Raw genomic sequence first — 26580 nt, forward strand, 5'->3', positions numbered from 1 at the left:
TACACTTTTTTAAGTTTATTTATTTTGAGAGCAAGAGCACATGAGTGGGGGAGGGGCAGAGAGAGAGGAGAGAGGGAATCCCAAGCAGGCTCTGCGATGTCAGTGCAGAGGCTGACGCAAGGCTCAATCTCACAAACCATGAGATCGTGACCTGAGCTGAAACCAAGATGCTTAACTGACTGAGCCACCCAGACGCCCCTTTTTTTCTTTCAGATGAGAGAAACAGATCCAAAGAGGTTGTGACCTGCTTGAGATGACACAGCCAGTTGTTGAACCTAAGTCTGTCATACTTCAAAGCCATGCTTAATTAACTAGAAGGAATCCTAAAGAATACCTTAATTCAGCTCCTTTATAAAAGAGGCAATTTTCCCATCATAGAATGACATACGAACACTACATATTCTCTTATGTTCTTTAGTATCTTTTGTTGTTGAAATATGAAACTCAACTTACTAATAGGCAGAATATGGCCAATTTCTTCATTAGCCCATAAGCAGCTTCTAGAACCACAGGGTTGCTATAGCAAGCAAACCAAACTCCATGTTCTATCCCAGGCATTATTATAGCAGAACACTGAGCTAATTTCACTGATGACTTATTTGTTCTAGTCAAGCCTCTGACCTGGGCGAGCTTCTAATCAATAAGAGACAGCTATCTGGCCAGTAGGCATTAAACTATGATCCCCTAGTCTATCTTAAAATGTAACTAGACATCTACAGATTAATTATGCCAAACACTTGAGATCTTCTGAGCCAAGGAACCCTAATGTGGTCCAAAATCTAAGCAAATAACTTTCCCAAAAGACAGACTAGTAAAGAATAATAATAATGATCTAAAATATTAAGATTGAAGGCTTGTCCGGTTCTTGCCTTTAAGTAAGTTAAAAATAAAAAACAAAATGTTGAATGAGATGATATGGGTACCGTACTCATTCTGAATTGGTAAAGGGTTATTTCCTTACTTCTATGCACCTCATTTTGGAGGTTTCACTGAATGAGATCAGGATCTGCTTTCTCGTTACAACGAAAATCTAGAGTTCCCAGAATGACACAAGAACATAAGAAATTAATATTACAGGATGTTTTTTTATACTATATCCTTTAAGAAAAATAAATGCCATGTGAGGACGTGAGGAACACAAAAAGAGACACACTTGAAGATTTCTGACCAGAGATAATTTCCTTTTTCTAAAAATAAGTTATAAATACTTTTTCCATTTATCAAAGTTCCACAAATTCCCAAAATTATTGAATCTTCTTCATTCTTCAGGAATTATTCATTCACAGAGTAAACCACCTACAAAAAAAAAAATTATATTAGAAAATTAGATTTTAAACATCATGCCAGACCTATGGAATTAGGGAATTAAGACCAGTAGAAATGAATGCCTCAGCCAAGTATATTAACCAATTGCCACGATAATTCTAAACCAGTCATGAAATAAAAGACACAGTCTTAAATTCTAGTTTTGCCTAAAAAGCCTCACTGAAACTGTTCAATCCAATACATTTTTTCATCTTTAGAAGTCTGTTAAAGTAAAAACTATACATATTTATTTATTTACTCAAAAATATCGTCCCAAAAAGTCCAGAGCAGTGTATTTTTACAGATATTCAAGAGAAGAGACTTTGCAAACCCTTCGTTGCTGATTCAAGTATGTTTGGCAAAGATCCACGAAGTCAATGGCAAAAGGTCAGTTCTGTATACAAGGTGCTTCCTGTGGAAAGTTACTCACTTTATCCCCAGGGCAAAATAAGGGTAATGTTTTGAATCCACTTAGAAATCAGAAAGGGAGAGTAGGAGAGGATAGGGTTGCTGGTCTAAGTCAATCACTACCATGCTTCTCTCCAAACAGTTCTCACCCACCCTCACCCCCAGTCCCTATCCCAGAAGGCAGAGAGAACAATGCTTCAAAAAGTAATTTGGGCTAGCTAATTCTTCAAGTCCAATGAAAGTGCTTCCTTCATCTAGCTATTATTATTCCCAGCATGTGGTTTAGAAAAGATAAGCCTGATCAACAACACAAACATCTTACCTGTTTTCTAAAAGGCTAAAAGGAAGAATACACTTAAGGAAGGGTTTGAGCAGGAAAGATAACCAAAAATGAAGCCACTCAACATTGTAAGAGACAGCAGTCCACAGCACTGTTACCTCTTTTGCCACTAACTATATCTCAGGAGGGGCTACTCTGGAAAGCTTCTGGATGTCAACCTCTTGGTTATATATATGGGTGTAAAGTCCTTGACAGAAGAGACCTTTCTCATGCTGGCATTTTCTAGGTATTAAACAATAAATATCTATTGAATAAATAAATGTTTAAATAGCAAGGAAGGAAACTTTTGCTGGATTTTGTTGGAAACATATTTTCATACATAATCAGTTGTATGTGTGTATATGAAATCAGCATATTTTAAGCATACTTTAACCAACTATTAAGTTCTGTTAAATAGTAAATACTGAGTATCCCCACTGCCTGGTGCTAGTCCTTTCATTTCTTTCAATGATTTTAGCACCCAAACTGGGTTCTCAAGGTTCCTTCTGACTCCTAAAGGCAGAAAAACAGACACTAGCTGTTAATGTTCCTCTTTAACATTTCTAAGTAGGTTCTAGGTTCCTCTAGTTTTTCTTTCAGTAAAAGAAATAGCCTAAGATAAAAGAAAGTGTTTAGAATCACCACCATCACCCACTTATTTTTCCTTAAGAGCAGTTTTCAAGTCACTGCCTTTGCTACTATTAAATCTTTAGATAGTTTATACTTAGCAATATCCCTGCTACTTCTTCAGCTTAAGCCAATGGTTCCTTAAGAAGGGTCCACCTGAAAATTATCTAGGAGTTTGAGTCAACAGGAGATCAGGGCCCAGGGCTTGTGAATTTTGGAAAACAGTCCTCAGGTGATTACAGGGTGCACCTCTGGCTGAATGTAGCCCACATTTATATTAACTCCCAATCTACTAAATTCAAGGTACAGTTAAGACCTGTCTTATTTAGGATATAACATTAAAATCTACAAAGGTTTTTGAAGTAAGGAACTTTCATGATCATTATTGGTAAGATCTAGGTTTGCAAAAATATTTTTCCTTTGAAGCTATCATCAGAAAAATGTGGTCTAATAGTCTAAGAGATATCAATTTAGTTCAGTTTATCTTATAACAATGTAGACAGTAGTGTTGGATTTTACAGCCAATGACCTGGTTATTGAGTTATATATACCTACACATTTCAGCAACAGGTCTTTCTAATTTACATTCATAATAAAGTTTTAGGATTGAAGACCAAGACTATGTGCAGTCCTAAAAATGAGTAGGCTGGTAACCAGATCTCATTAAGTGCAAGGAATGAAGTGTAAAGCATCCACGCTTTGGGGAACATAAAAGACCTAGACTCTAGTTTTAATTCCACCAGCTACCCATTCTTAACTTGGGCAAGTCTTTTTTTGACTTCACTTTTTGTCCATTTCCCAATGGGGGTTGGGGAAATAGGATACCTGGGACCAAAGCAGATCCAAACACCTGTTCCTCTTCCAAAAGCAGTAGTACGCTGAAAATGAAAACATGACATCTGAATTCTAAGAGAGGCCCTACATGGATTCAGATTGTTCTTGCCATAATTGGGATTCAAAAACACATAATCAGGTCATATAACCAACAGACCTCAATTGGATGTCTGCTATCCACAACTCCCAACATATGGGCTATTCCGTTCTGGCTTCTATTTGATAGTTTACAAATCCTATTTGTACACCTGTCATTTAATCATCACAATGACTCTTTGAAGTAAACTAAGGTTCAGAAAGTTAAGGACTTGCCCAAGACCACACAATCAGTTAAACATCAGGTTTTCTAAGTCCAAAGCTCTTGCATTTTCTTTTACACACAAATGAAGTACACAGGTATCCCTCTCACTTTGTCCCAATAATATAAAGAAAACTATGATATTTTCTAGTCCTTGTGAATTTGTGCTAATTATGACAATAGTTGTAGCACTTTTGTGGTAGACATGAAGTCCAAGAGATGCTTCTGATGCTCCTAAAATTAGCATTTTTAAAAATCACCCTTTTTATCAAGACAGGCTTGGTATTAGCACCAACACTTTATACCACTGCCTAGGAAAAGAGTAAGAATATAAACAAGGAAACCGTGTACAAATGTTGACATTCCAGGTCTTTAAAAATAATTAATAGGTATAATTATACTTTTAAAGAACACCCCCTCCCCCCCACACACACACCCAAACTTACTTATTTTACAAAATGATTCACTATGGAATTTCTTTAAATAACCATGTAATCTAAAAGCCACTTAAGTATGTCATGTACACACAGAGTAGATATACCATACTAAATATAAAAATCACAAAATATGTTATGGGTCTTTTTATAAATTAAAAAAGTGAAATCCACAGAGGTTTAATGTATTGATGAATGTTAAATGTAGCTGAAGCAAAATACATGCTAAGCTTGACAATCAAAATTAAGCCTCAGGACTTTCAGCCTAGACTATTTTCTACTACATAGTGATACTTCTTATCAGCTTGGAACAGGTTCCTTATCTGTCCTTTTTTTACAGCTCAATGAGTAAGACTAGCTATGTATGAAATTCTAAAGAGGCAGTAGAGAGGTGAAAGAGAAAGAAACCAGGCTATTACTGTTATATTAGTATGTGACTTTGACATTATCTCTCAGCTATTATTAAGTTAAAACTGGCAGTGTGATATGGATGTTGGGCAGTGGAAGGGATAGGCAAAAAGCAGAGGGAATCTGCCTGGAGACAAGAGGTTGCAGATCTGATCCTGCAACTTACCTTGGAAGTCATTCCATATCTATAGGCCTTAGTTCCTCATTTATTTATTCATTTAATTAATATTCCTCTGTTGAGCACCTACTATGTGACAGGCAAAATTATAGGTCCTGGGAATATGACAGTGAGTAAAGCAGAAAATTCTTTTTTTTTTTTCTATTAGAAAACCAGTATGTTCTGAAATTTTTTATTTATTTATTTTTTAATTTAAATTTTAGTTAACATACAGTGCAATACTGGTTTCAGGAGTAGAATTCAGTGCTTCATCAGTTACATACAATACCCAGTGTTCATGACAACAAATGCCCTCCTTAGTACCCATGTTTTACAAAATGTTTATTGATTTATTTTGAGAGAGACAGAGAGAGAATGAGCAAGCAGAGGAAGGGCAGAGAGAGGGAGAGAGAGAATCCCAAACATGTTCTGAGTTGTTCCCCATAGAGCATGACTCAGGGCTCCATCTCATAAACTGTGAGATCATGACCTAAGCCAAAGTCAAGAGTCAGATGCTCAACTGACGGAGCCACCCAGGCACCCCAAGCAGAAAATTCTTCTCAGAGCTTACATTGTAGTTGCAGTAAAACAATGCAGATAATAAATACATACCTAATATGCTGGCAGTGATGTTAAGAGTAGCCACTAGCCCTATGTGGCTATTAAAATTAAAATTAAATAAAACTAAAAATTCAGTTCTTCAGTTTTACTACCACATTTTAAGGGCTCAGTAGCCACACAGGGCTAGTGGCTACCAGAGTGGAGACTGAAGGTACAGAATATTTTCATTATCACAGCAAGTTCTACTGGATAGTGCTGGGACAGAGTGATGGGGAAGGGATGCTATTTCAGATGGGAGTGTTGAGTGAAAGCATCTCTAATAAGGAGACTATGGGACAGAGACCTAGGAATGGGTTAAGTTGCTATCTGAAGAAAGAGTTCCAAACAAAAGATCATTTATCTGTGGTATTGCTGTATACACATAACTTAAAGTCCCTTTCAGCATTAAAATTTGGATTCAAAGTTCTTTTAAAAAATGGTCTGAGGTTTTAGTATTATTAGAAGCATGGCACAAAAGAAATAGCAATAATTCTATTTTTCTTTTGCAGAAAGCAATGCTTCCGTGTACTGCCTACTCCCTATTTAAAAGACCCACATCAGAAACAAGGAATAAAGAATATTTTCCTTTTAGTTCCTTTAAGTCAGACAACTGAATATTTTGAACTTCCAAAACCATTATTCCTTCTGACTCTAACATAACTCTAAAGGCTTTTATCAAGCCCCTTTTTGAAAGATACATTCTCCCCTCCTTAAATCCACTGAATGATTCTCACCTTATTAGCATCATTTACTCCCTACATTAGAAACTGAAAATTATTTTTTAAGTATACTTAAGCATCCAGGTGAATTACCTTTTGAATAGAATGTTCTCTGGTGACTGCTAAATCTATAAAGCACAAATTTGAAGCAATAACCCTATGTATTATCTTCCCAATCAGAAAGTATCATGCTCACCATTTCATATCTTAAATCCTAGGGCTCTCATGCATTCCTTGTGGGCCTCAATTAGGTGTCCACAGTGCTCTTCTCCTTTCTCAATGATGCTATAAAACAAAATGTACTTGTTATCTAACAAAGTAAGCATTAGTACATTAATAGTAAATATGCATGACAGTGATGGGGAATGAGGCAGAACATGGATCTGATGGAATGTAGTTGGACTTAAAGAAATAATTATGCATATCAAATATTGCCTCTAGTTCATATCAAAGGAACAATACAGTTCTCTAATGAAATTGATCATCTGAATACAATACTTATGTTAAAAAAATTTTTTTAGGGGCACCTGGGTGGCTCAGTCGGTTAAGCGGCCGACTTCAGCTCAGGTCATGATCTCGCGGTCTGTGAGTTCGAGCCCCGCATCGGGCTCTGTGCTGACAGCTCAGAGCCTGGAGCCTGTTTCCGATTCTGTGTCTCCCTCTCTCTGGCCCTCCCCCGTTCATGCTCTGTCTCAAAAATAAATAAACGTTAAAAAAAAAAAATTAAAAAAAATTTTTTTTAATGTTTATTCATTTTTGAGAGACAGAGCATGAACGGGGGAGGAGCAGAGAGGGAGGCAGACAGAATTGGAAGCAGGCTCCAGGCTCTGAGCTGGTAGCACAGAGCTCCAAGCGGGGCAAACCCACCAACCTCAGATCACGGCAAAGCTTAACCAACCGAGCCACTCAGGCGCCCCTGAATACAATACTTAAGTTAAATGAAGGACAGAGAGAGGAATTGAATTTTTTGCCTATCACAGAGGAATTAAATATTTTATTCTGCTCTACATTCAAATAGACCTAAATGAATCTCCTTCTAATCATAATACACCCAACAACATAAACGGCAAGATCTGGCAGGCAACAGCAAGCAGCCTGATGAGCCTCCCTCACAATGATCAAAGAACTTTTTACACTAAGTAAAATCTAGGATCACACAGCTTTTTATTTCTAGGGCCTGAAAATGTAATTTTAGCAAAGATCAAGTTAAGCCAAATTTAATTACAAGAAAAAACTGACTCCTGACTATTGATATTTTGGCATAGACAATTAATGCAAAAGCAATTTGAAGGATAGGTTCTCCTTCTTTAGAGATCCAAATCCTATACATCCTTCAATTGCGCAATGAATAGCTCATTCATTACAAATGAATGAATGTTTGGTGAAGATAACAGCTAGTATTCCCTGATCATTTTTTGAATACTGTGTAAGACCTGTATCATTAAACCTTACAGGAATCCTAGAGGCAGACACACTTTTATTAGGCCCATTTTACAGACATAGGAGGCAGGTGTGTTAAATAATTTACTCAAAGTCGCAAAGTTGGTGGACCAGATTCAAACCTTGACTCTGGATTCCAAGTTCTTAGTCATGACACATTACTAGCTTTAGATTCAATAAGCACTTACTGTTAACTATGAAAGCAATTTCAGTATCAGATTGTAGTCTTTCAATTCTCCCTTCACAGTATTATTTGAAAAGTACTGAGTATTAATAAAAAGCACTGCTTTCCTATAACTCTTAACTCCATTATGCCACTGTGATTATTTTATGAGGGCAAAAAAGAGGGAGAGGTTTACAATTCACATTTTCTGAGCATTCCCCCTAATGAGATTTGTTCCACAACAGAGGTTGTATAGAATGAGAACAAACAAAACCGTTTGTGGGTTGACAGGAATTCAGATGTGCTAGCCTGAATACTGTCACCTATGTCAGACTGTCTGATTTTTAATTCACCTACCCGGGAGTGGGGGGATAGGGGGGAGGTAAGGGGAACTCTTCAGTACTTTAAGAAATGTACCGGGTCCCACTATGCCAAAATTTTACCAGAAAATTTTACTCTTTTGTCTTGCCAAATCTTCCATCACAGCCCATACATACCACGTGGTAATAGCAATCATTAGTATCTCCACTACCTATAAGCTTCTTTAAATCAAGTAGCATCTTTACGTCTTTAGTAGACCTAAGGCAGTGCTTGACACAGAAACAGATGCTCAAAAACCCTATGAGTGAGTGTGCGAAGCGAGCCCGGTTCAATCTGACCTCTCTCCTAACCTTTCATCCATCTTTCGGGGCTGGGCTACGGGCTCAGTCAACAGACACAGTACTGGGTCCTCTAACTCTCAAAACTGCAGCACGGCAAAGCTCGGACCAGTGAAAGCCCAAGGCCGGGCAGGGCACGGAGGTACCGGAAGGCAGCGCATGGGGCCTGCCCGCCGCTCCCTCCCCATTTGCGCACTGACCAAGCATCGCGCGCCTTCTTGGTCTCCGGACAGGCGCAGCAGGGCTTCAGCGGCTTCTTCTCCTGTGACTCAGCCGGGGCAGGGCTTGCGGCCGCCAGACCTGGCATCTTGCAAGCCTACAGCAGTAACTAGCACAGCTACCCTAAACTCTCCCAGGCTCGGCGAACGCCGATTTGCCTTCAGTCACTTCCGGCAGTGGCTCTACAAGGGACAGGAAGTCCTGCCTCTCTCAGACGGAGGGGGAGTTAGGAGGGGGAGAAAAAAGATTTAAAACGGCGCGTGCGCAGAGAGGCTAAATGAAAGGCGCTTCTTTCGCGCAGGCGCAGAGGCGGGATGAAAGGGCAAAGAATTTGTCAATCAACTTGAGGAAGACTGGAAAAAGGAAAAAGTAGTGAGATGGTAACTCATATCTCTTAACCTCTCAATCTACCAATGGAAAACTGAAGCCCAAGAAGGTGAGATGACTTGTCCACCCTAAACAAAAGAAACACGAGTGAAAGCCAGTTTCCCTTGAGTAACAGATTAGTTCCACATAGTTCATGCTCGAGTTATTATCTGCCTTCTCCCCTCCCCGCCCCCACCTCCATCTCTTTTCTTCTGGTTTAGTTAAAAATGATCAGCAAAGAGCTTTGAACAATCCAATCCACAAATGTGAGGGGAAAATTCTAATACTCATACCATACCCAATACACTATTTTATAGCTCCCTTTCTAACTGATTTGATTTCAGTATGAATTGTTAATCATAGGGCAAATATACCAGTTAATAAAATTGAAAAATGACTTTTCCTTGGCATTTCTTGAGTTCAATTAGGTATATAAGTAAACTGGCACCTACTATTTGCAATTGTGGGGATTTTTTTCATGCAGAAAATTGTGGGGAAAAGAATGAACATATTTCTTTTTACCTTATTATTTTTTTTAATTTATTTATTTATTTAGAGAGCACAAGTGGGAGGAGGGGCAGAGAGAGAGGTCAGAGAGAATTCCAAGCAGGCTCTGCGATTTCAGTACAGAGCTGGAGGCAGGCCTCTTTCCACCAACTCCTGACATCATGACCTGAGCTAAAATCAAGAGTCAGTTAAGCAACGGACTGAGCCACCCAGGTGCCCCTGGACTTATTTCTTAGAGCAGGACTTCAAAGCATAGTTCAAATAGCTGCCTAGTATATTTTAGGTAATAAAACTTTCAGTGTCACCTAACCAAGTTTTGTTTCTGTATTTCAGAGATTTAGCTCAGGGAATCCGTATGTATGTCTATGAACTGGTGCTATATACCTTTTTTTTTTTTTTTTTTTTGAGAGAGAGAGAGAGAGAGAAAGAGAGAGCACGTGAGTGGGGTAGGAGGAGAGAGAGAGGGAGAGAATCTCAAGCAGACTCCACACTTAGCGCAGAGCCTGATGCAGGGCTTGAACCAACGGCAAGATCATGACCTGAGTCAAAATCAAGAGTTGGATGCTTAAATGACTGAGCCGTCCAGGTGCCCCTGTGAACTGGTGCTATATGGAAGTAATTTCTCTATGTGTATTTTCCAAGTTACTAAAACATCCCCATTTTGTCATCTAAAAACTTTTAATAAGCATGATTTTTACTTCATTATAGATTGATATGTTTACTAATAACAACATATTGTCCTTATATTCTCCTAGACTCACCTTTATCCACTATTATCAGTTCTTTCAACTAGGTGTTTGCTACTGCTATTTAGTATCTTGCTATTGAAACAGTGCTTCTTGGACTAGCAACATCAACATCACTTTGGAAGGTAATGTACAATAAACATGGCTGAACAAATCAATGGGGAAAAGAAAACAAACTGAAGAAAATTAAACACCACATCAAAGGGTGGGGTTCTGGATGCATTAAAAGTCTACATGTGAAAGGTCAAACTAAGAAATCAATGAAAGGTAGTGATAGTGGAGGAGCTTATCTCTTTTTTTAAAATAATCTTCCCAACTTTAGGGGTGCCTGGCTGACTCGGTGGAGTGTTTGACTCTTGATCTTTGGGTTGTGAGTTTGAACCTCACCCCATTGGGTGTAAGGTCACTTAAAAATAAAATCTTAAAAAAAAAATCCCAACTTTGATAGCATGTCTCTGTTACTTAGGGCTCCAAAATACATTAATATAAAGTTGGTAGAGGTTATCTTTATACTGAGGGGTGGTGTACATCTGATGGCATTTCAAAAGCACAAATTTTGTCAACACAAATTGAACAAACTTTTAGAATCTCTAAAAGTAAAGAAAGAGAGTTTTATTTGAGCCCAAGTTAGGACAGCTGCCCAGGAAACACATTCTTCATAGGAATGAAAGTACTCTGGAGAATGAACAATTTTTACAGGGTATATACTTCTTTACATCTCAAAAGATGATAGATTAGCATATAGGCAGGAATCATGAATTTTATCATAAAGGAATGCAGGGAACAAGAACACTGATTGATATCTCAAGAACAGGATGGGTTTTCCTTTGTGCTACTCATTCACAAAGCAGATGTACAATGCACGTGTGGCAGTCCATAAATCAGGCTTTTGGTTTGAACAAAGTTTATATACCATCATGCTAACTTAGAAAAAAATCTAAAATGGCTTCCCTTGTCCATCAGGTCTTTAGAGAGTTTTTCACTCATCATAAGTAAATATATATATATATATATATGTATATATATATATATATATATACATATATATATATATTTTTTTACATCAAAATAAAGGCTTAAGGTTTTACATAGGACATGTTAAATTAATTAAACAAACCAATAGACTGATGTGGCGCTAATGCTGCAGTGGCCTACACTAAGCAAACCAAAATCTAAACCTACAAATACCTCAAGTTTACAAAATCAAAAGGCTAAGGACAACCAATCACAGCCAACTAGGATTTACGCTGTAGCCAATCAATAATTTCCTTACTTTTCTTCCACTTTTTCTCTGTAGAAGCCTCTCTCTGTGCTCCAGTAGTGCAGCAAGCATTCCTAACCATTTCTGCTGCTCATTTTGAACGAATTTTTGCCCCTAAAAATCTTAATATATCTCAGTTTATCTTTTAATAGAAACTATAGACAAATTTAACAAATGATGAATGGGTCAAAGATATTTGAAATATCTAAGTCCAACAAGGGATTGATTCTAGAATATTTAAGGAACTTCTAGAAAGTAATGATAAGAGAATAGCAACCCCAATAGAGAAATGGAAAAGGGATATGAACAGACAGTATATAGAAGCAGAAATATTCAAACAACTTGTTTTTGTTTGCCTACTTATTAAAGGCAAGAGAATATGTAGAATACACAGAAGAGAAAAACTGAGGCCAACACTCATAAAAAGAGCTATTCCAAAGGAGTACTGGTCATAGAAATAGAAAATAAAACAACAATGAGGTATCACTTTATACCCATTAGACTGACAAAAATTAGCAAACTGAATAATGCCAAGTACTAGTAAGGATGCAGGAATCCTCCCAGGTGACTGTTGGGAATGTGGAATGGTCTTGCCATTTTGGAGGGCAGTTAGTCAGTATCCAGTTAATTTAAGAATAGGTGCATATTCTGTGATTCAGCAATTCTATTTCTGGATCTGTATTGAGAAGAACTTCCCAGCAAGTCCATAAGGGAACGTATATGGGAATAATTGTCACAGCATGCTTCTGTGGCAGAGAACTGGAGGCAATGTGGGCATTCATGACTGTGGGGGTGGATAGGGAAATGGAGTGTACTGTGCACACAGTGGAAGAAATTGACAACATACACACAATAACATAGAAAAAATTTTTGAAGCGTATGGGTAGTGAAAAAAGGTAAGAAAGAGAATGGATACATAGCCCAATACCATTCACATAAAATTAAAGAAGGGGTACGAAAACCAAAATTACACACAAGAATACATATGTATAAAAAGACTTGCTTTTGACAGAATGGGGGAAGAGAATAGGGATAAATGAAAATAAATAAAGTGACCTTGCAGGGACCAATGATGACAATGTGTGCACAGAGTAGGATAAAGAAGTCAATTATCTACATTTGAAAAACAAGGAAAACTACACTGGTCACATCCCACTAAATGTACTTTGGAAAACACTGCTTCATGGGTAGCAAATGAATTTAATAATTTTGATGTCCTTTTTCATTACCCTTTTAGGTGATATGGAACAAAGTTAAGTTTTATTTGAAGAGCTTAAGTCATGTCCTTGCTTTTAAGTAAAAAATAATGATTTTGTCATAAAGAGATATTGTGAATTTGCAGATGACATGCTTTGATCTTATCATACTCATTTTGGTGCCCCAACAGCAGTTAGCACATGTTAGACACAGCATAAAGTTTTATTTAGACAAATTATTCCCAAGAAAGCTTTATTTTGCCCTGTTACTACAAAGAGTCTAGAAGTATTTTTTCCCATAGAAAAATCTCTTATCCAGGAGTGTCTGGGTGGCTCAGTCAGTTCAGTGTCTGACTTTTGATCTCAGCTCAGGTCTTGATCTCAGGGTTTTGAGTTTGGGCTGGCATTGGGCACAGTGTGGGCCCTCACGTTGGCCCCTGCATTGGGTGAAAAAGAAAAGATCTCTTAAATAAGCAGAGAAACAAATGTTGAACTGATTTTTCCCTCTAGTAATATCCAATAACCCCCATATTGGCACTGATAATTCTTTTTTCCTTTTGTTATGAATATAATTTATTGTCAAATTGGCTTACATACAACAGGCAGTGCTCATCCCCAAAAGTGCCCTCCTCAATGCCCATCACCCTTTTTCCCCTCTTCCCTACCCCCCACCAACCCTCAGTTTGTTTTCTGTATTTAAGAGTCTCTTGTGGTTTGCCTCCCTTCCTCTCTGTTTGTAACTATTTTTCCCCCTCCCTTCCCCCATGGTCTTCTGTTAAGTTTCTTAAGATCCACATATGAGTGAAAACAAATGATATCTGTCCTTCTCTGACTGACTTATTTCACTCAGCATAATACTTTCCAGTCCCATCCATGTTGCTGCAAATGGAATGATTTCATTCTTTCTCATTGCTAAGTACTATCCCATTATATATATAAACCACATCTTCTTTATCCATTCATCAGTTGATGGATATTTAGGCCCTTTCCATAATTTAGCTATTGTTGAAAGCACTGCTATAAACATTGGGGTACACGTGACCCTGTGCATCAGCACTCCTGTATCCCTTGGGTACATTCCTAGTAGTGCTATTGCTGGGTTATAGGATAGATCTATTTTTAATTTTTTGAGGAACCTCCACACTGTTTTCCAGAGTGGCTGAACCAGTTTGCATTCCCCCCAACAGTGCAAGAGGGTTCCTGTTTCTCCCCATCCTCGCCAGCATCTGTAGTTTCCTGATTTGTTCATTTTACCCACTCTGACTGGTATGAGGTGGTTTCTCAAGTGGCTTTAATTTATATTTCCCTGATGATGAGTGACATTGAGCATCTTTTCATGTGTCTGTTGCCCATCTGGATGTCTTCTTTGGAAAATTGTCCTTTCATGTCTTCTGACCATTTCTTCACTAGATTATTTGGGTTTTTTGGGGTGTTTGGTATAGATTTTTGGATACTAGCCCTTTATCTGATACATCATTTGCAAATATCTTTGCCCATTCCATCAGTTGACTTTTAGTTTTGTTGATTGTTTCCTTTGCAGTGCAGAAGCTTTTTATCTTCATGAGGTCCCAATGTTCATTTTTGCTTTTAATTCCCTTGCCTTTGGAGATGTGTTGAGTAAGAAATTGCTGCGACTGAGGTCAAAGAGGTTGTTGCCTGCTTTCGCCTCTAGGGTTTTGGTGGTTTCCTGTCTCACGTTTAGGTCTTTCATCTATTTTGAGTTTATTTTTGTGTATGGTGTAAGAAAGTGGTCTAGTTTCATTGTTCTGCATGTTGCTGTCCAGCTCTACCAGTGGCATTTTCTAAAGAGACTGTCTTTTTTCCATTGGATGCTCTTTCCTGCTTTGTCAAAGATTAGTCGGTCATACATTTGTGGATCCGTTTCTGGGTTCTCTATTCTATTCCACTGGTCTATGTGTCTGTTTTTGTGCCAATACTATACTGTCTTTATGATTATAGCTTTGTAGTAGAGGCTAAAGTCTGGGACTGTGATGCCTCCTGCTTTGGTTTCCTTCTTCAATATTATTTTGGCTATTCAGGGACTTTTGTGGTTTGATACAAATTTTAGGATTGTTTGTTTTAGCTTTGAGAAGAATGCCAGTGCAATTTTGATTGGGATTGCATTGAATGTGTAGATTGCTTTGGGTAGCATTGACATTTTAACAATATTTATTCTTCCAATCCATGAGCATGGAGTGTTTTTCCATTTCTTTGTGTCTTCTTCAATTTCCTTCATGAGCTTTCTATAGTTTTCAGTATACAGGTCTTTTACATTTTTGGTTCGGTTTGTTCCTAGGTATTTTATGGTTCTTGATGCAATTGTAAATGGGATCAGCTTCTTTATCTCTCTTTCTGTTACTTCATTATTGGCATATAAAAATGCAATCTATTTATGTATATTGATTTTGTACCCTGTGACTTTGCTGAATTCATGTATCAGTTCTAGGAGTCTTGGTGGAATCTTTCTGGTTTTCCATTTAGAGTATTATGTTTTCTGCAAAAAGTGAAAGTTTGACTTCTTCTTTGCCAATTTTGATGCATTTTATTTCATTTTGTTGTCTGATTGCTGAGGCTAGGACTTCCAACACTATGTTAAACAACAGTGGTGAGAGTAGACATCTATGTCATGTTCCTGATCTCAGGGGGAAAGCTCTCGGTTTTTCCCTATTGAGGATGATATTAGCTGTGGGCTTTTCATATATGGCTTTTATGAAGTTTAAGTATGTTCCTTCTATCCCAACTTTCTTGAGGGGCTTTTATTAAGAGAAGATGCTGTATTTTGTCAAATGCTTTTTCTGCATCTATTGACAGGATCATATGGTTCTTATTCTTTCTTTTATTAATGTGATGTATCACATTGATTGATTTGTGAATATTGAACCAGACCTGCAGCCCAGGAATGAATCCCATTTGATCATGGTGAATAATCCATTTTATATGCTGTTGAATTTGATTTGCTAGTATCTTGTTGAGAATTTTTGCATCCACGTTCATCAGGGATATTGGCCTATAGTTCTGTTTTTTTATGGGGTCTCTGTCTGGTTTAGGAATCAAGGTAATGCTGGCTTCATAGAGTGAGTCTAGAAGTTTTCCTTCCATTTTTATTTTTTGAGAAGTATAGGTATTAACTCTGAGCTTGAGAAGTATAGGTATTAACTCTGCAGTTGGGTAACAGCCCCTTCTTACCCTGTCCCCACTTCCTTTAATGAGCTGTGTTCAAGATATTAACAATCTCTTAGTTTCCTCCCTGAGCACTGTGACTCTTAAAACCCTTCCAACAACTGCTTCTTCAGAATGGAGTATTCTCCTGCCCATGAAAAAGAGGACCAAAAGATATTACTTTCCAAGGTGAAATATTTAGTTGTTTATATCCAGCTACTTGCCTCTCCTCTTCTTTCAGAATGGCACAGCTACCCCACACATGTAGGTTACTTTTTCTTCTGCCTTTTAATTTATGAAGAGGTAAGCTTTAAGGTTAATGATTGGTTTTTACATTAACGTCATTCTTTACTTTTCTTACGCAGTCTAAATGTCTTAGACTTGTGGGATTGTTAGAGCAGGCGGTTAGTTAGGTTCTAACAGGATACCTGGAGGCCAGCACCGAGGAAGTTATGGCCAGTTGTTGGGAAAGTCAGAAGCCTGTCCTGGCAGCACTCCACAAGAAGCTAGATCTAACAAGAGTGAGCCAAGGTTGTGGATGCTGTTAAGAGAAACCTCTGACCAAATTAGGAAGAAAAAACATGAAACATTGTTTCCCAAGTAATAAATATTCTGACTCCTAGTTAGCAAAGGTCAATAACAAGACACCCAAACCCTCAGGGCATGCATCGCTCTCACTTTCTTTCTTGCTCTCCTATTTCCAAAGTGTACTTTTTGATTTAATAAACTTTCCTGCTTCTGTTACTCATCCACTATGCTGAGTGTGTGTCCTTGAATTCCTTCTCGTGACAGGACCAAGAACCTTCAGCAACTCCTTCAGGTCTGGCTGGGTCAGTTCCCCAGGGCCCTAGGTCTCTGGAGTTTACCCAGCAACAGGATGGTTTTAGTATTAAAGGAAACGTAGGAGTATAAAACAATGACATTTAGTATTTCCCATTCTCCCCCAAGAAAAATCTCAAAAACCCACTTCCTCCAAGAAAAACACAATTTTAGAGAGCTGTAATTAGAGATTAAATTGAGAGTAGGTGGCGTGTGGAAACTAAAATAAGATAAAAACAGAGAGGGAGGCAAACTATAAGAGACTCTTAAATACAGAGAACAAACTGGAAGGGAGGTGGATGGGGGGTTGGGTTAAATGGGTGATGGGCATTAAGGAGGGCACTTTTTGGGATGAGCACTGGGTGTCTTATGTAAGAGATGAATCACGGGGGGCGCCTGGGTGGCTCAGTCGGTTAAGCGGCCGACTTCGGCTCAGGTCATGATCTCGCGGTCCATGAGTTCGAGCCCCGCGTCGGGCTCTGTGCTGACAGCTCAGAGCCTGGAGCCTGTTTCAGATTCTGTGTCTCCCTCTCTCTGACCCTCCCCTGTTCATGCTCTGTCTCTCCCTGTCTCAAAAATAAATAAAACATTAAAAAAAAAAAAAAAGAGATGAATCACGGGATGAATCCTGAAGCCAATACTAAAGACTACACTGTATGTTAACTAACTTGAATTTAAATTAAAAAAAAAAAAAAAAGAGAGAGAGAGATTAGATTCAACCATCTGTTTTACAGAGGCAACTCAGAGGCTGGTTTGATTAGTACATTTCATATCACATTCTCACTTCCCAGTTATGATTATAATCAGCAATACATTACTATTTTAAGCCCCTGGGGCTCTTTGTTAGTGCTATTGTAATTGCTATATTAGTAGGCAGCAAGAGTTGAAAAGGTGACTGTAATGGACTTTTTTTATAGTACAGTGAATACGTTATTGTGAAGTACTGAATGGGAACATCACCTATGAATGGCACCAAGCATTCTGTGGATGACAGCCCTAGTAATGTAACAAGCAACAACTAAAATCCCTCCATGATGAAAGTGCTTAGCTATTTTTCATGCCTAACTAATTCCAGGTATGGAGACTTCACCAAGCAAGGGTGGGTAGTTGATGTTGGTAGAGGAGTGACACCATATGCTGAGACAGAAGAATTGCAGGTCCTGAATTCTCACTTCCCTAGTTAATAAGTTTGGAGGTAATTTTGTATAGTATTTACACTTCTGTCTCTGGGGATGGGGGAAAGCTTTCCAAATTTCACAGCTAAAGATGTGCAATACATTATGCTCTGTAGCTTTTCAAGAACTCTGAAGGTTTTGAAATTTTACCCAATTTGCCTACCACAGTCCCATGAATGCTAATAGAAGCCAGACAACTGTTAGGTTAGAGATAAGGGATAATTTATTTCTTACAGCCATAGCAGTAATGTGTCAGCTTTTTTGTGCCAGTTCTCTGAGCCCCAATTCCCACACGGTGATGTAACGAAGGCCAGATGACATCTGCATACACACTGGGTTGCATTATAGGAAAAAAATAATGATATTAGGAAACCCAAATCTTTAATAATAGGCAGTAAGAATGTATGCCCTTTGCTCAAAGGGAGACCATCTGACTTCTAAAGTTGTTAGCAAACCTGCCCTTTCCTCCAGAATCACACACTATCTCTATTGTCCAAGGTTGTTTCCTACACAAAGGAACAAGGCAGACAGTATCCCCCTTACAAGACAAGCAGAAACACGGCCAACTGTCTCCCAACATGGGTTTTTTATTAACTTACGCCTCTCTACATTATCAAAGTTACTTTTATACAAGTAAACCACAAGACGCAGAATGTAATTTCATAAAGATTCCACATTAGTTAATTCTTGCTGTATAGCAATATTAGCAAAAACCTAGTGGGAATACACATTTATTATCTCAGTTTTTTATAGTTAGGAATCTAGACATGGCTTAAGTAGCTCCTCTGATTAGGGTCTCACAAGACTACAATCAAGATATTGGATGAAACTGTGGTCTTATCTGAGGTTCTAATGGGGAAGGATATCCTTTTTTTTTTTAAGTATGTATGTACATATGTATTTTTTCTAATGTATATATGTATGTATGTATTTAGAGAGTGTGAGCAGGGGAGGGACAGAGAGAGAGGGAGAGAGAGGGAGAGAGAGGATCCCAGGTAGACTCCATGCTGTCCACGCAGAGCCCAACATTGGGCTTGAACTCATGATCCATGAGATCATGATCTGAGCCGAAATCAAGAGATGGATGCTCAACCCACTGAGCCACCCACATGCCCTGGGAAGGATATGCTTTTAATTTCACTCAAGTTGTTGGCACAATTCAGTTTCCTGCAGTTGTAGGATTGAAGGATTTGGTTTCTTGCTGGCTGTGGGTTGGAGGCTGCCCTCAGCTCCAAGAGGATCAGTACTTTGGTACGTAGGGTCCCCAACATGGCTACTTGCTTCCTCCCAGCAAGGGAGAGAGTGAGCAACTCCTGTAAAATGGCCAGTACAGTCTATGTAAGACATTCACATAGTCACTTATCTCATCACATTTGACATATTTATTGGTGAATGTCTTCCAGTGTATTTATGGAGGGGGCTGGTTGTTGGCTACTTAAGATTAATTTATGTGATTCAGTGAGGTAAGTCTTTCTGAGGGGACATTTTAGCGAGAACTTGAATGATGAGAAGTCAGCAGCGGTAAGATGGGGGGGCCAGGGGTGAGGAGCATTCTGGGGAAAATGGACAGAAAGTGGAAATGTAGCTATGCCCACAGACAGAAAAATATCATCACACCATACAACATTGTATTTTATTTGTTTCTGGGTCTGTTTTCTTCATCATCCAGTGAGCTGTATAACTTATCTCAGAATCTTCAATACCTATTTTATAGTAGACAGTAAATTGCTTTTTTTTAAATTTATTTTTTTTTGGGGGGGGGAGAGAGAGAGAGAGAGAGAGAGAGAGAGAGAGAGAGAGAACCGGTGGGGGAAGGGCAGAAAGAGAGGGAGACACAGACTCTGAAGCAGGCTCCAGGCTCTAAGCTGTCAGCACAGAGCCCAATGTGGGGCTCAAACCCAGAAACTATGAGATCATGACCTGAGCCGAAGTTGGAACTGACTGAGCCACCTAGGTGCCCTGACAGTAAATTTGTTTAATAAGTGGATGTATTTATTCATTTAGGAATCATTTTATTAAGCTTTTATTTACCAGGTACTTCAGAGATACCAAATGACCATGTGAAGGACTGTGTCCACAATGAATGCACAGTTGTGTGCAGGAGAGTTGCAAACCATTACTAATGCAAGGTGATCCATGATATTCGTGCTACTATAGCATTGGAAGAAAGAATGAACCCTCAATCTATTTGGGGGATTTGGGGAAGCTACATAAATGTAGTAAGGTTAGCACTGAGTCTTCAAGGAGACCTATATTAGTTGGGGTGCATAAATAGGAAAAAGCATTTTAGGCAAAGAAATCAGTTTGAGCAAAGAGTTGGGAGTGACAAAGTATATGGCTGGTTCAAAAGCCCCAAGAAGTTTAGGAGTAAGCAAAACCAGGAGTATGTGTGGAAAGAGGGATAGCAGCCAAGGAGGCTTATTCTATAAGTGTCTATAGATCACATCAAAGGGATAAAGAAGTCAACTCTAAGGTGTGCCACTAGCCTAACAAGATAATTTGAGCATCATAAATAATAATGGATTAAAATTCATCAGATACGTAAAATGTATGCATTGCTAATGATAACTAAACAAAACCTTACTGGTTAACATTGGAGGTTGCTAGGGGACTAACTAATTTCTCTGAAATTTTATAATTAAAGTGAAAAAGCCCAGCATTTATCACGCCTTTCTTCTAGGATCCCTGTATTTCATGACAACCAGAGCTGGTGAGAGAAAGTTTATAGAAGAATCCCAGGTAACAAAATCATTCAAAGTATTAGAAATCTATTGTTCTAGGATAAGACTTAAGAGACATACCAAAATGCAGTATGAAGACTTTTTTTTTATGCTTTTAATGGGAAAAAAAACCCCAACTATTGAATGGTATTTTGGATTCAGCCAAGTTAATTTGAATATGTACTGAGTATTAGATGATAAAAAGGAATTACTAATTTTGTTTCATGTGATAATTGTGGTGAAGTTAAGAAAATCCGTGTCAGTTTGAGATGCAGATTAATTTAAGGGTAAAATGTCTGGGATCTGTTTCAAAATAGTTAAACACGGAGCAGTCGAGGGGATGAAACTAGATGGGCAAAATGTTAATTGTTGATTCTTGGTGATGAGTCCGTGAGGGTTATTAAAAGTGCATTTACCTTTGCCTATGTTTAAAATTTTGCTTAATAGTTTTAAAAGCAGAACAAGCGCTGCGGAAAGGGGATGTCGGAAATGAAAAACCTAAACTATTCTAGAAGATTGAGATTTCCCTGGGATTTCCGAAAGAGTTAAGAATTGTAATGGTCAAATCTCTGCTGGATTTGAAGAGCAGCATCTGGCTGCTCTCCGGGCGAGGGCTCAAGGAGGGCGGTCGAGGGCTCGCGGTACTCTTGTAAGTGCAGTGGGAAGTGAGGACGCCCTTCCCCAGCCGGCACGCTTCCCTCCTCAAGCCTGCCCTTCTTTTCCATCCTTCTGCTCTCCACCCCACACACACTTTTACGCTCCTCCGCGCTCTCCTTTCCCCACTTCCTTCCCTTCCTGAGTCTCGCCCCACCCCTCCCTTTTCTTCACCCTACTGGTCCTTTCCCACACAATCCCCGCCCCTTCCGTTCCAACCTTCCCCGCGCATTCGTCCGGACCATCCTCTCCTGCTCCTCGCCTCGCCCCTTCTCTCGGCGTTCTGGCGGAGGTTACCATAGCTCCCGTGCGCACAACAGCTAGGCTTTTCTAGTTGGTCCCCGGCTGACCGGAGGGAAGAGTCGACACTATGAGCCATGTAGTGACTATCGAGGAGCCCCAGGCCAACCCGCAGGTGTCTCAAACCCGGTGCGGGGTGAAGTCAGGGACCTGGGGCAACGTCTCCTCCAGTCGACCGTATGATTTTCTGTACGGTAAGGGCGGCACCGGACCTCCCTCCAGAGTTGTCGACTCCTGGCCTAGGTGGGCTTTGGGTCGGTGATACCCGGCTAAGGGGCGAGGTGAACGGAAGACCAGCCTGGGGACGATCCCCTGACCACGGTTATCCTTTGTTGGGTGAGAGCAGCGCAGAGCTCCCCAGGTGGCGGTGCTCCTGTGCGCGCGTCGGAAGCCGCAGGTGCGCTCTGCGTCTAGGAGGAACACCGCGCGCAGTCGCTTTACTGTCCCCCACCGTCTTTTCCAGATAGTCTGCACAGCTTTAAGCAATCTTTCTGAAACCTGTACCGGGTGTTTTGTTATCCAGAAATGTATGCAATGATTTAGCAGACTTGGAGATTCACTCAACATTCCCTCATTCTAACTGTATGAAGTGCCAGACAAAAATGACCTTCCCTCCCTCATTCTCTGGGCAACTCCAAATTTGGCTTTGTAGATAAAGAAGTACCAGTTTATCTCGCCTTTGTTTTCAGTTTTCTCTCTCTCTTTCAAAACTTATTGTTATTTATTAAAGCACTGCTTATAAACTAGGTCCACTGTGTTCCTTTGGATCAGTAAAACCCCAGTTTATTTTAATGCCCAGCTTGTCCGTTTATGTTCTGTATCTTCTACTGGACCTTAAGTTCTTTGAGTTCTTTAAGTTCTTGTTTTATACATTTTTGCAGCCTTCTCAGCACCTATTCCAGTGTTGGTACATTTTTTTTTTCCGATTTTGCCCTCAGCAGTCCCATGCTTTTCACCTGAATCTTGCATTGCTTTTAACCGTGTGGTATCTCCTCTGGGATTCCCAGGATCTTCTTTCACTGGGAATCAATAGGTTACCCATTTCCTGGTATAGGGGCTTTGTAATGGTTGCTTACATATTCTGGCCTGTGATTTTCTTTATTCACTCTTGGTTTCGTCTTGTAAAATAAATCTAGTAAACCCTTGTAAACACACCATGTTTATTTCAAAAGTAATTTGAGAATGGGATATACTTATTTAGTAAAGACAGGCAAATAATTTATCAAGTTTCCTGTCTTTTATCCTTAAAAGTTTCTCCCCCCCCCCTTTTTTTTTCTGCAGGGGGTTACTAAATGTTTCCGTGTCCCTTGCAAGGAACAGAAACCCACTCAAAATAGGCCAAATAAAGTTTGGATTCTTCCAATTAGACGGGCAATCTCACGTCTATTAATGGACAGGAAGCATAATATAGCCAGGACAAAGTAGAACCAAGACAGGGAAGATCAGAACTAAGGTGTAGTGCCCTTCTGCTTGATTTCTTGGACCTATTTTTTTTTTTTAACTTTGTTTAGGTTGTCGGATTTAGCAAGTAAAAATACAGGATGTGCAGTTAAATTTGCATTTGAGATAAATAACAAGTAATATTTTAGTCCCATGCAATATTTGGGATCTATTTATATAAAAAGTTATTCATTGCTTACGTGAAATTTAAATTTAACTGAGGATCCTGTATTTTATCTGGCAACTCTAACCCTGCTTTTTTCTGTGCATATATGTGTCCTTCTTCCATCTGACAGAAAGCCACTTGTTTATAGATTTCTTTTACTATGACAGGGACTGGGGTGGCAGTCTACATGGCCTCTTATCCTAAATAAAGCTCACCTGTGAGTCCTTGTGTATCTTAGCTGCAAATTGGAGAAATAAGATATGTTCTTGACCAGCCAATGAGTTGACTGGCTTGGGTCAGATTTCCATCCTGACAGAAAGAACTGCGGTGGGTAGGTGTTGTGGTCAGTGATACACACACATAAGCACCTTTCCAAGTTTTTTCACCCTTCACCCACCCACACCCCTCAAACCCAATGGCCTTTTCACCATAGTTAATTGTCTGCAAGGCTTTTGCTCCTCCAAGAAGCTTTGGGTGTCTTCATTAAATGTAATTTTTACTTCTCTGATCACTGTAGCAATTAAGGTTAATTCAGATACATTTGTAAAGTACTTTAGAGTTAACATCATTTTTTTATAGATCATACCTCATTTGTGTACCATTTTGCAGTTTCCTCAATTTTTGGCTAAATGTTTTGTGTCTCAAATGTCTAAGTGACCACCATATGTTATCACTTTCCTGAATCTAAATTTGTTGATGGATTAGTAGCTACACTATTGCCCTGATAATTAAAGCCTTTTAAATATATGGTCCATTTAATTTTTCTAGCTTCCAAAAATGTTTTAAAATGCTTTCTAGGTTTATCATAAGCTCTTTCTTGCTATCTTTTCCCCCAGAATATGCAGTTTATTATGCCTTTCCCTAAAAGTAATCATTATGTCTTGGGGTTTGAAATACTTCCTGTCTCTTATGATTACTTGGTGTGACAACTTCCTAGGCTTATTAGAACAGTTTCTACAAGATGGGTAAATTGGCTGAGGGGCTTTCTCATGATTTCCATGAGAAACTTTTCCCTGTAAAATTCATGGGCTTTTGATAATGTAAGGCCTGGGAGCCAGAAGAATTGGAGTTCACATTCTAACTGTTCCATCAGTAAGTGGCTAACTTCTTGAAGCCTCAGTTTCCTCACCTATAAAATGGAGGTCTAGTGCCTACCTCATTGGGTTTTTGTGAGGATTAAATGGAATATTGCACATAAAGCACTTAACACTCGTGTAAGAATAAGCAAGTGATGCCTGATGAGTGCCATTACCTCGGCATCTCAGGGGTCTTTCTATTGCCTTTGAGCAATGATTATGATCACAATTGTAGGGTATGTTACAGAATGTGTAGTCATAAATCACATAGTATTGTGTAATTATCTTCTATAGATGGCAGGAATGTTTCTATAGATCATGTCTTCATACTCCTTATAGGAATAAGAGGAGAATGGTTTATAATTTATTATTTAGAGTTAGGGGAAATGCAGGCTAAATTCACTTAAGATGAACAACACAGTTGGAACCATAGGCCCAGTGACATCTTTTAAATCACTTAAAAAAAGAATACGAATAGAAGTTTCCCTTTGTCCGATGCTATTCCCAATATATCAGACATGTTGAAGCTATAGCCTTCTTCCCTTTAAACAGGTGCATTCGTCCTGCCTTCAAATTCACTAGTCTGTAATTTTAGGCCATAAAATTTGGCCTTGTCATTCCTAAATCAGCCCAGTTTCCATCACCTTCTCAACTTGAGTCATAGAGGTGGATTTGGGTGATGAAGCTAAAGAAGATAATATCTAAAGGTGATGATTCCCAAGTTTGTATCACAGGTCCAGACTTTATCCCAAACTGTAGATTTGTATATGAAATTGCCTACTTTATATCTCCACTTGGACACATAATAGATACCTAAGCATGCTTTCCTAATGTTCTCCCTACAAACTTGCTCCACCACAGGTTTTCCTGTATCAGTTGATACCAACCCCATACTTTGGCTGCTGAGGCCATCATGTTTCCTCTCTCTCTCTCTCTCTCTCACACCATTCCAACACATTAATAAGTCCCTTCTGTTCCACCTTAAAAATATATCTAGAATCCTGCCCTATTTCATCACTTCTGTTGCCACCACCATGGTGCAAACCAACATCATATCTTTTCTCTAGGCTTATTGCAGTAGCCTCCTAATAGGTCTCCCTGCCTCTTCCATTGCTTCCGTGAGGTCTGTTCTTCATGGGCAATCACAATGAACATTTTAAAATGTAAGTCAGATTTTATCGCTTCTTGGCTCAAAATCTTGCAGTGGTTCCCCACTTTACTCAGATTAAAGCCAAATTCTTTTCAGTGGCTCACAAAACTCCATGTGATGTAGGCCCTGGGTAACTTCCCTGACCTTTTATCTATTATGTTTTCCCTCTCTCACTGTGTTTCAATCATGTTGGTCTCTTTGCTGTTCTCCAAACATGTCGGGCATGCCGCTGTTGTAGGGCATTTGCTCTAGCTGTTTTCTCTGCTTCAAACGCTCTTCCTTCAGATAACTGTATAGTTAACTCCCCACTTGCAAGTCTCCTTAAATGTCACCTTCTCAGTGAGGCCTGCCTTGACTACCATGTGTAAAATTGCAGCCCCATCTCCCTTAGCTGTTCTTTCCCCACTTTTTTTTAGTAATACTTACTACCCTCTAACTCTAACGTATTATATAATATGCTAATTTGTTATGTTGTTATTATTATCTTTCTCTCTCATGAAGTCAGGGATCTTTATCTTTTTGTTGATGTGTTCCAAGCACCTTGAACATAGTAGTCAGTCAATAAATCTTTCTTGAAAGAAAGAGAGCTTGAGCCTCTTACAGCTTTTCAACCTTGGGGGGAATATTAAATGTCTGTATCCAGTATATCATTTTTGTTGGGTAACTGAGGAATTATTAGACTCTAGGAACTGACTCACATTATCTAAATTAAATTTAAATTAAATTACTTATAAATCACCATACCAGCATATTAGAAGAAATATGTTACCAAGTCATCTAGACTAGTTGGTCAGGGTATTTGTTTCTTAAGAGATGTGAACTTGGGAAATCAAGTCTGTTTCTGAATAGACTTGCTTATGAATTTAATGCCATACTGTTTAATTTTAAGGGATGGTACAATAAAGCTTGAATATGTCACTTTAAAGATATATCTAACAAGCACATACTTAAAATAATGGCAATCTTTTGTTGAACTTTGGAGAAAAATTTAGTCCTGTCATCAACATACTTACAGATTCAAGGAGTGAATTATAGCTGATTTTATTTATCTCTTGTTAGACAATGACATTACTTACTACATTTATCAATTCTGAGGTACCATGTTGTGAATAGTTTGTATCTTTCTTTTGTCCTGGGGGAAGTAGTGCCCAAATGTGTTATTTCTTTCACTTGCAGATGGGTGTAGTGAGTGTATACATTGTCTTTCATCTTAGACTATTTCCTGGCCTATCCAGACCCAGAAAGTGGTTTGTTC

General features: G+C 38.9%; 2 protein-coding genes across 6 annotated transcripts in view; one reads left to right on the plus strand and one right to left on the minus strand.

Annotated features, from left to right (window-relative positions):
• Positions 1-8775, minus strand: COX17 (cytochrome c oxidase copper chaperone COX17). 2 transcript variants are annotated; one of them, XM_060639894.2, is made up of 3 exons: positions 8572-8774; positions 6306-6394; positions 1-1296 (listed from the first exon to the last, which is right to left on the minus strand). In XM_060639894.2, exons 1-2 carry the CDS (start codon positions 8676-8678, stop codon positions 6310-6312), a joined length of 192 nt encoding a protein of 63 aa, XP_060495877.1. In that variant the 5' UTR covers positions 8679-8774; the 3' UTR covers positions 1-1296; positions 6306-6309. The 2 variants fall into 2 exon arrangements, with proteins under 2 accessions (XP_060495877.1, XP_078309175.1); XM_078453049.1 differs by lacking the exon at positions 1-1296 and adding an exon at positions 3514-3537 and having other exon boundaries at positions 8572-8775.
• A 12680-nt stretch (positions 8776-21455) lies between these two features.
• CFAP91 (cilia and flagella associated protein 91) overlaps positions 21456-26580 on the plus strand; it is an 85726-nt gene continuing 80601 nt past the window's right edge. For 3 of the 4 annotated variants that reach the window (XM_078453051.2, XM_078453052.2, XM_078453050.2), the window contains exon 1: positions 21456-21687. In XM_078453051.2, coding sequence (XP_078309177.2) covers positions 21564-21687 — 124 coding nt within the window. In that variant the 5' untranslated portion in view covers positions 21456-21563. The remainder of the gene's footprint in view (positions 21688-26580) is intronic. The other variant, XM_078453053.2, reaches the window with a different exon arrangement.

The sequence above is a fragment of the Panthera onca genome, chromosome C2, assembly GCF_046562875.1.
Source record: "Panthera onca isolate mPanOnc1 chromosome C2, mPanOnc1 haplotype 2, whole genome shotgun sequence".
Lineage (NCBI taxonomy): Eukaryota > Metazoa > Chordata > Mammalia > Carnivora > Felidae > Panthera > Panthera onca.

Coding starts and splice junctions, on each gene's coding strand:
- COX17 (XM_060639894.2), bottom strand. CDS start 8,678: ATGCCAGGTCTGGCGGCCGCAAGCCCTGCCCCGGCTGAGTCACAGGAG. Junction 6,395..8,571: donor AAGAAGGCGCGCGATGCTTG/GTCAGTGCGCAA, acceptor TTTGTTTTATAG/CATCATTGAGAAAGGAGAAG.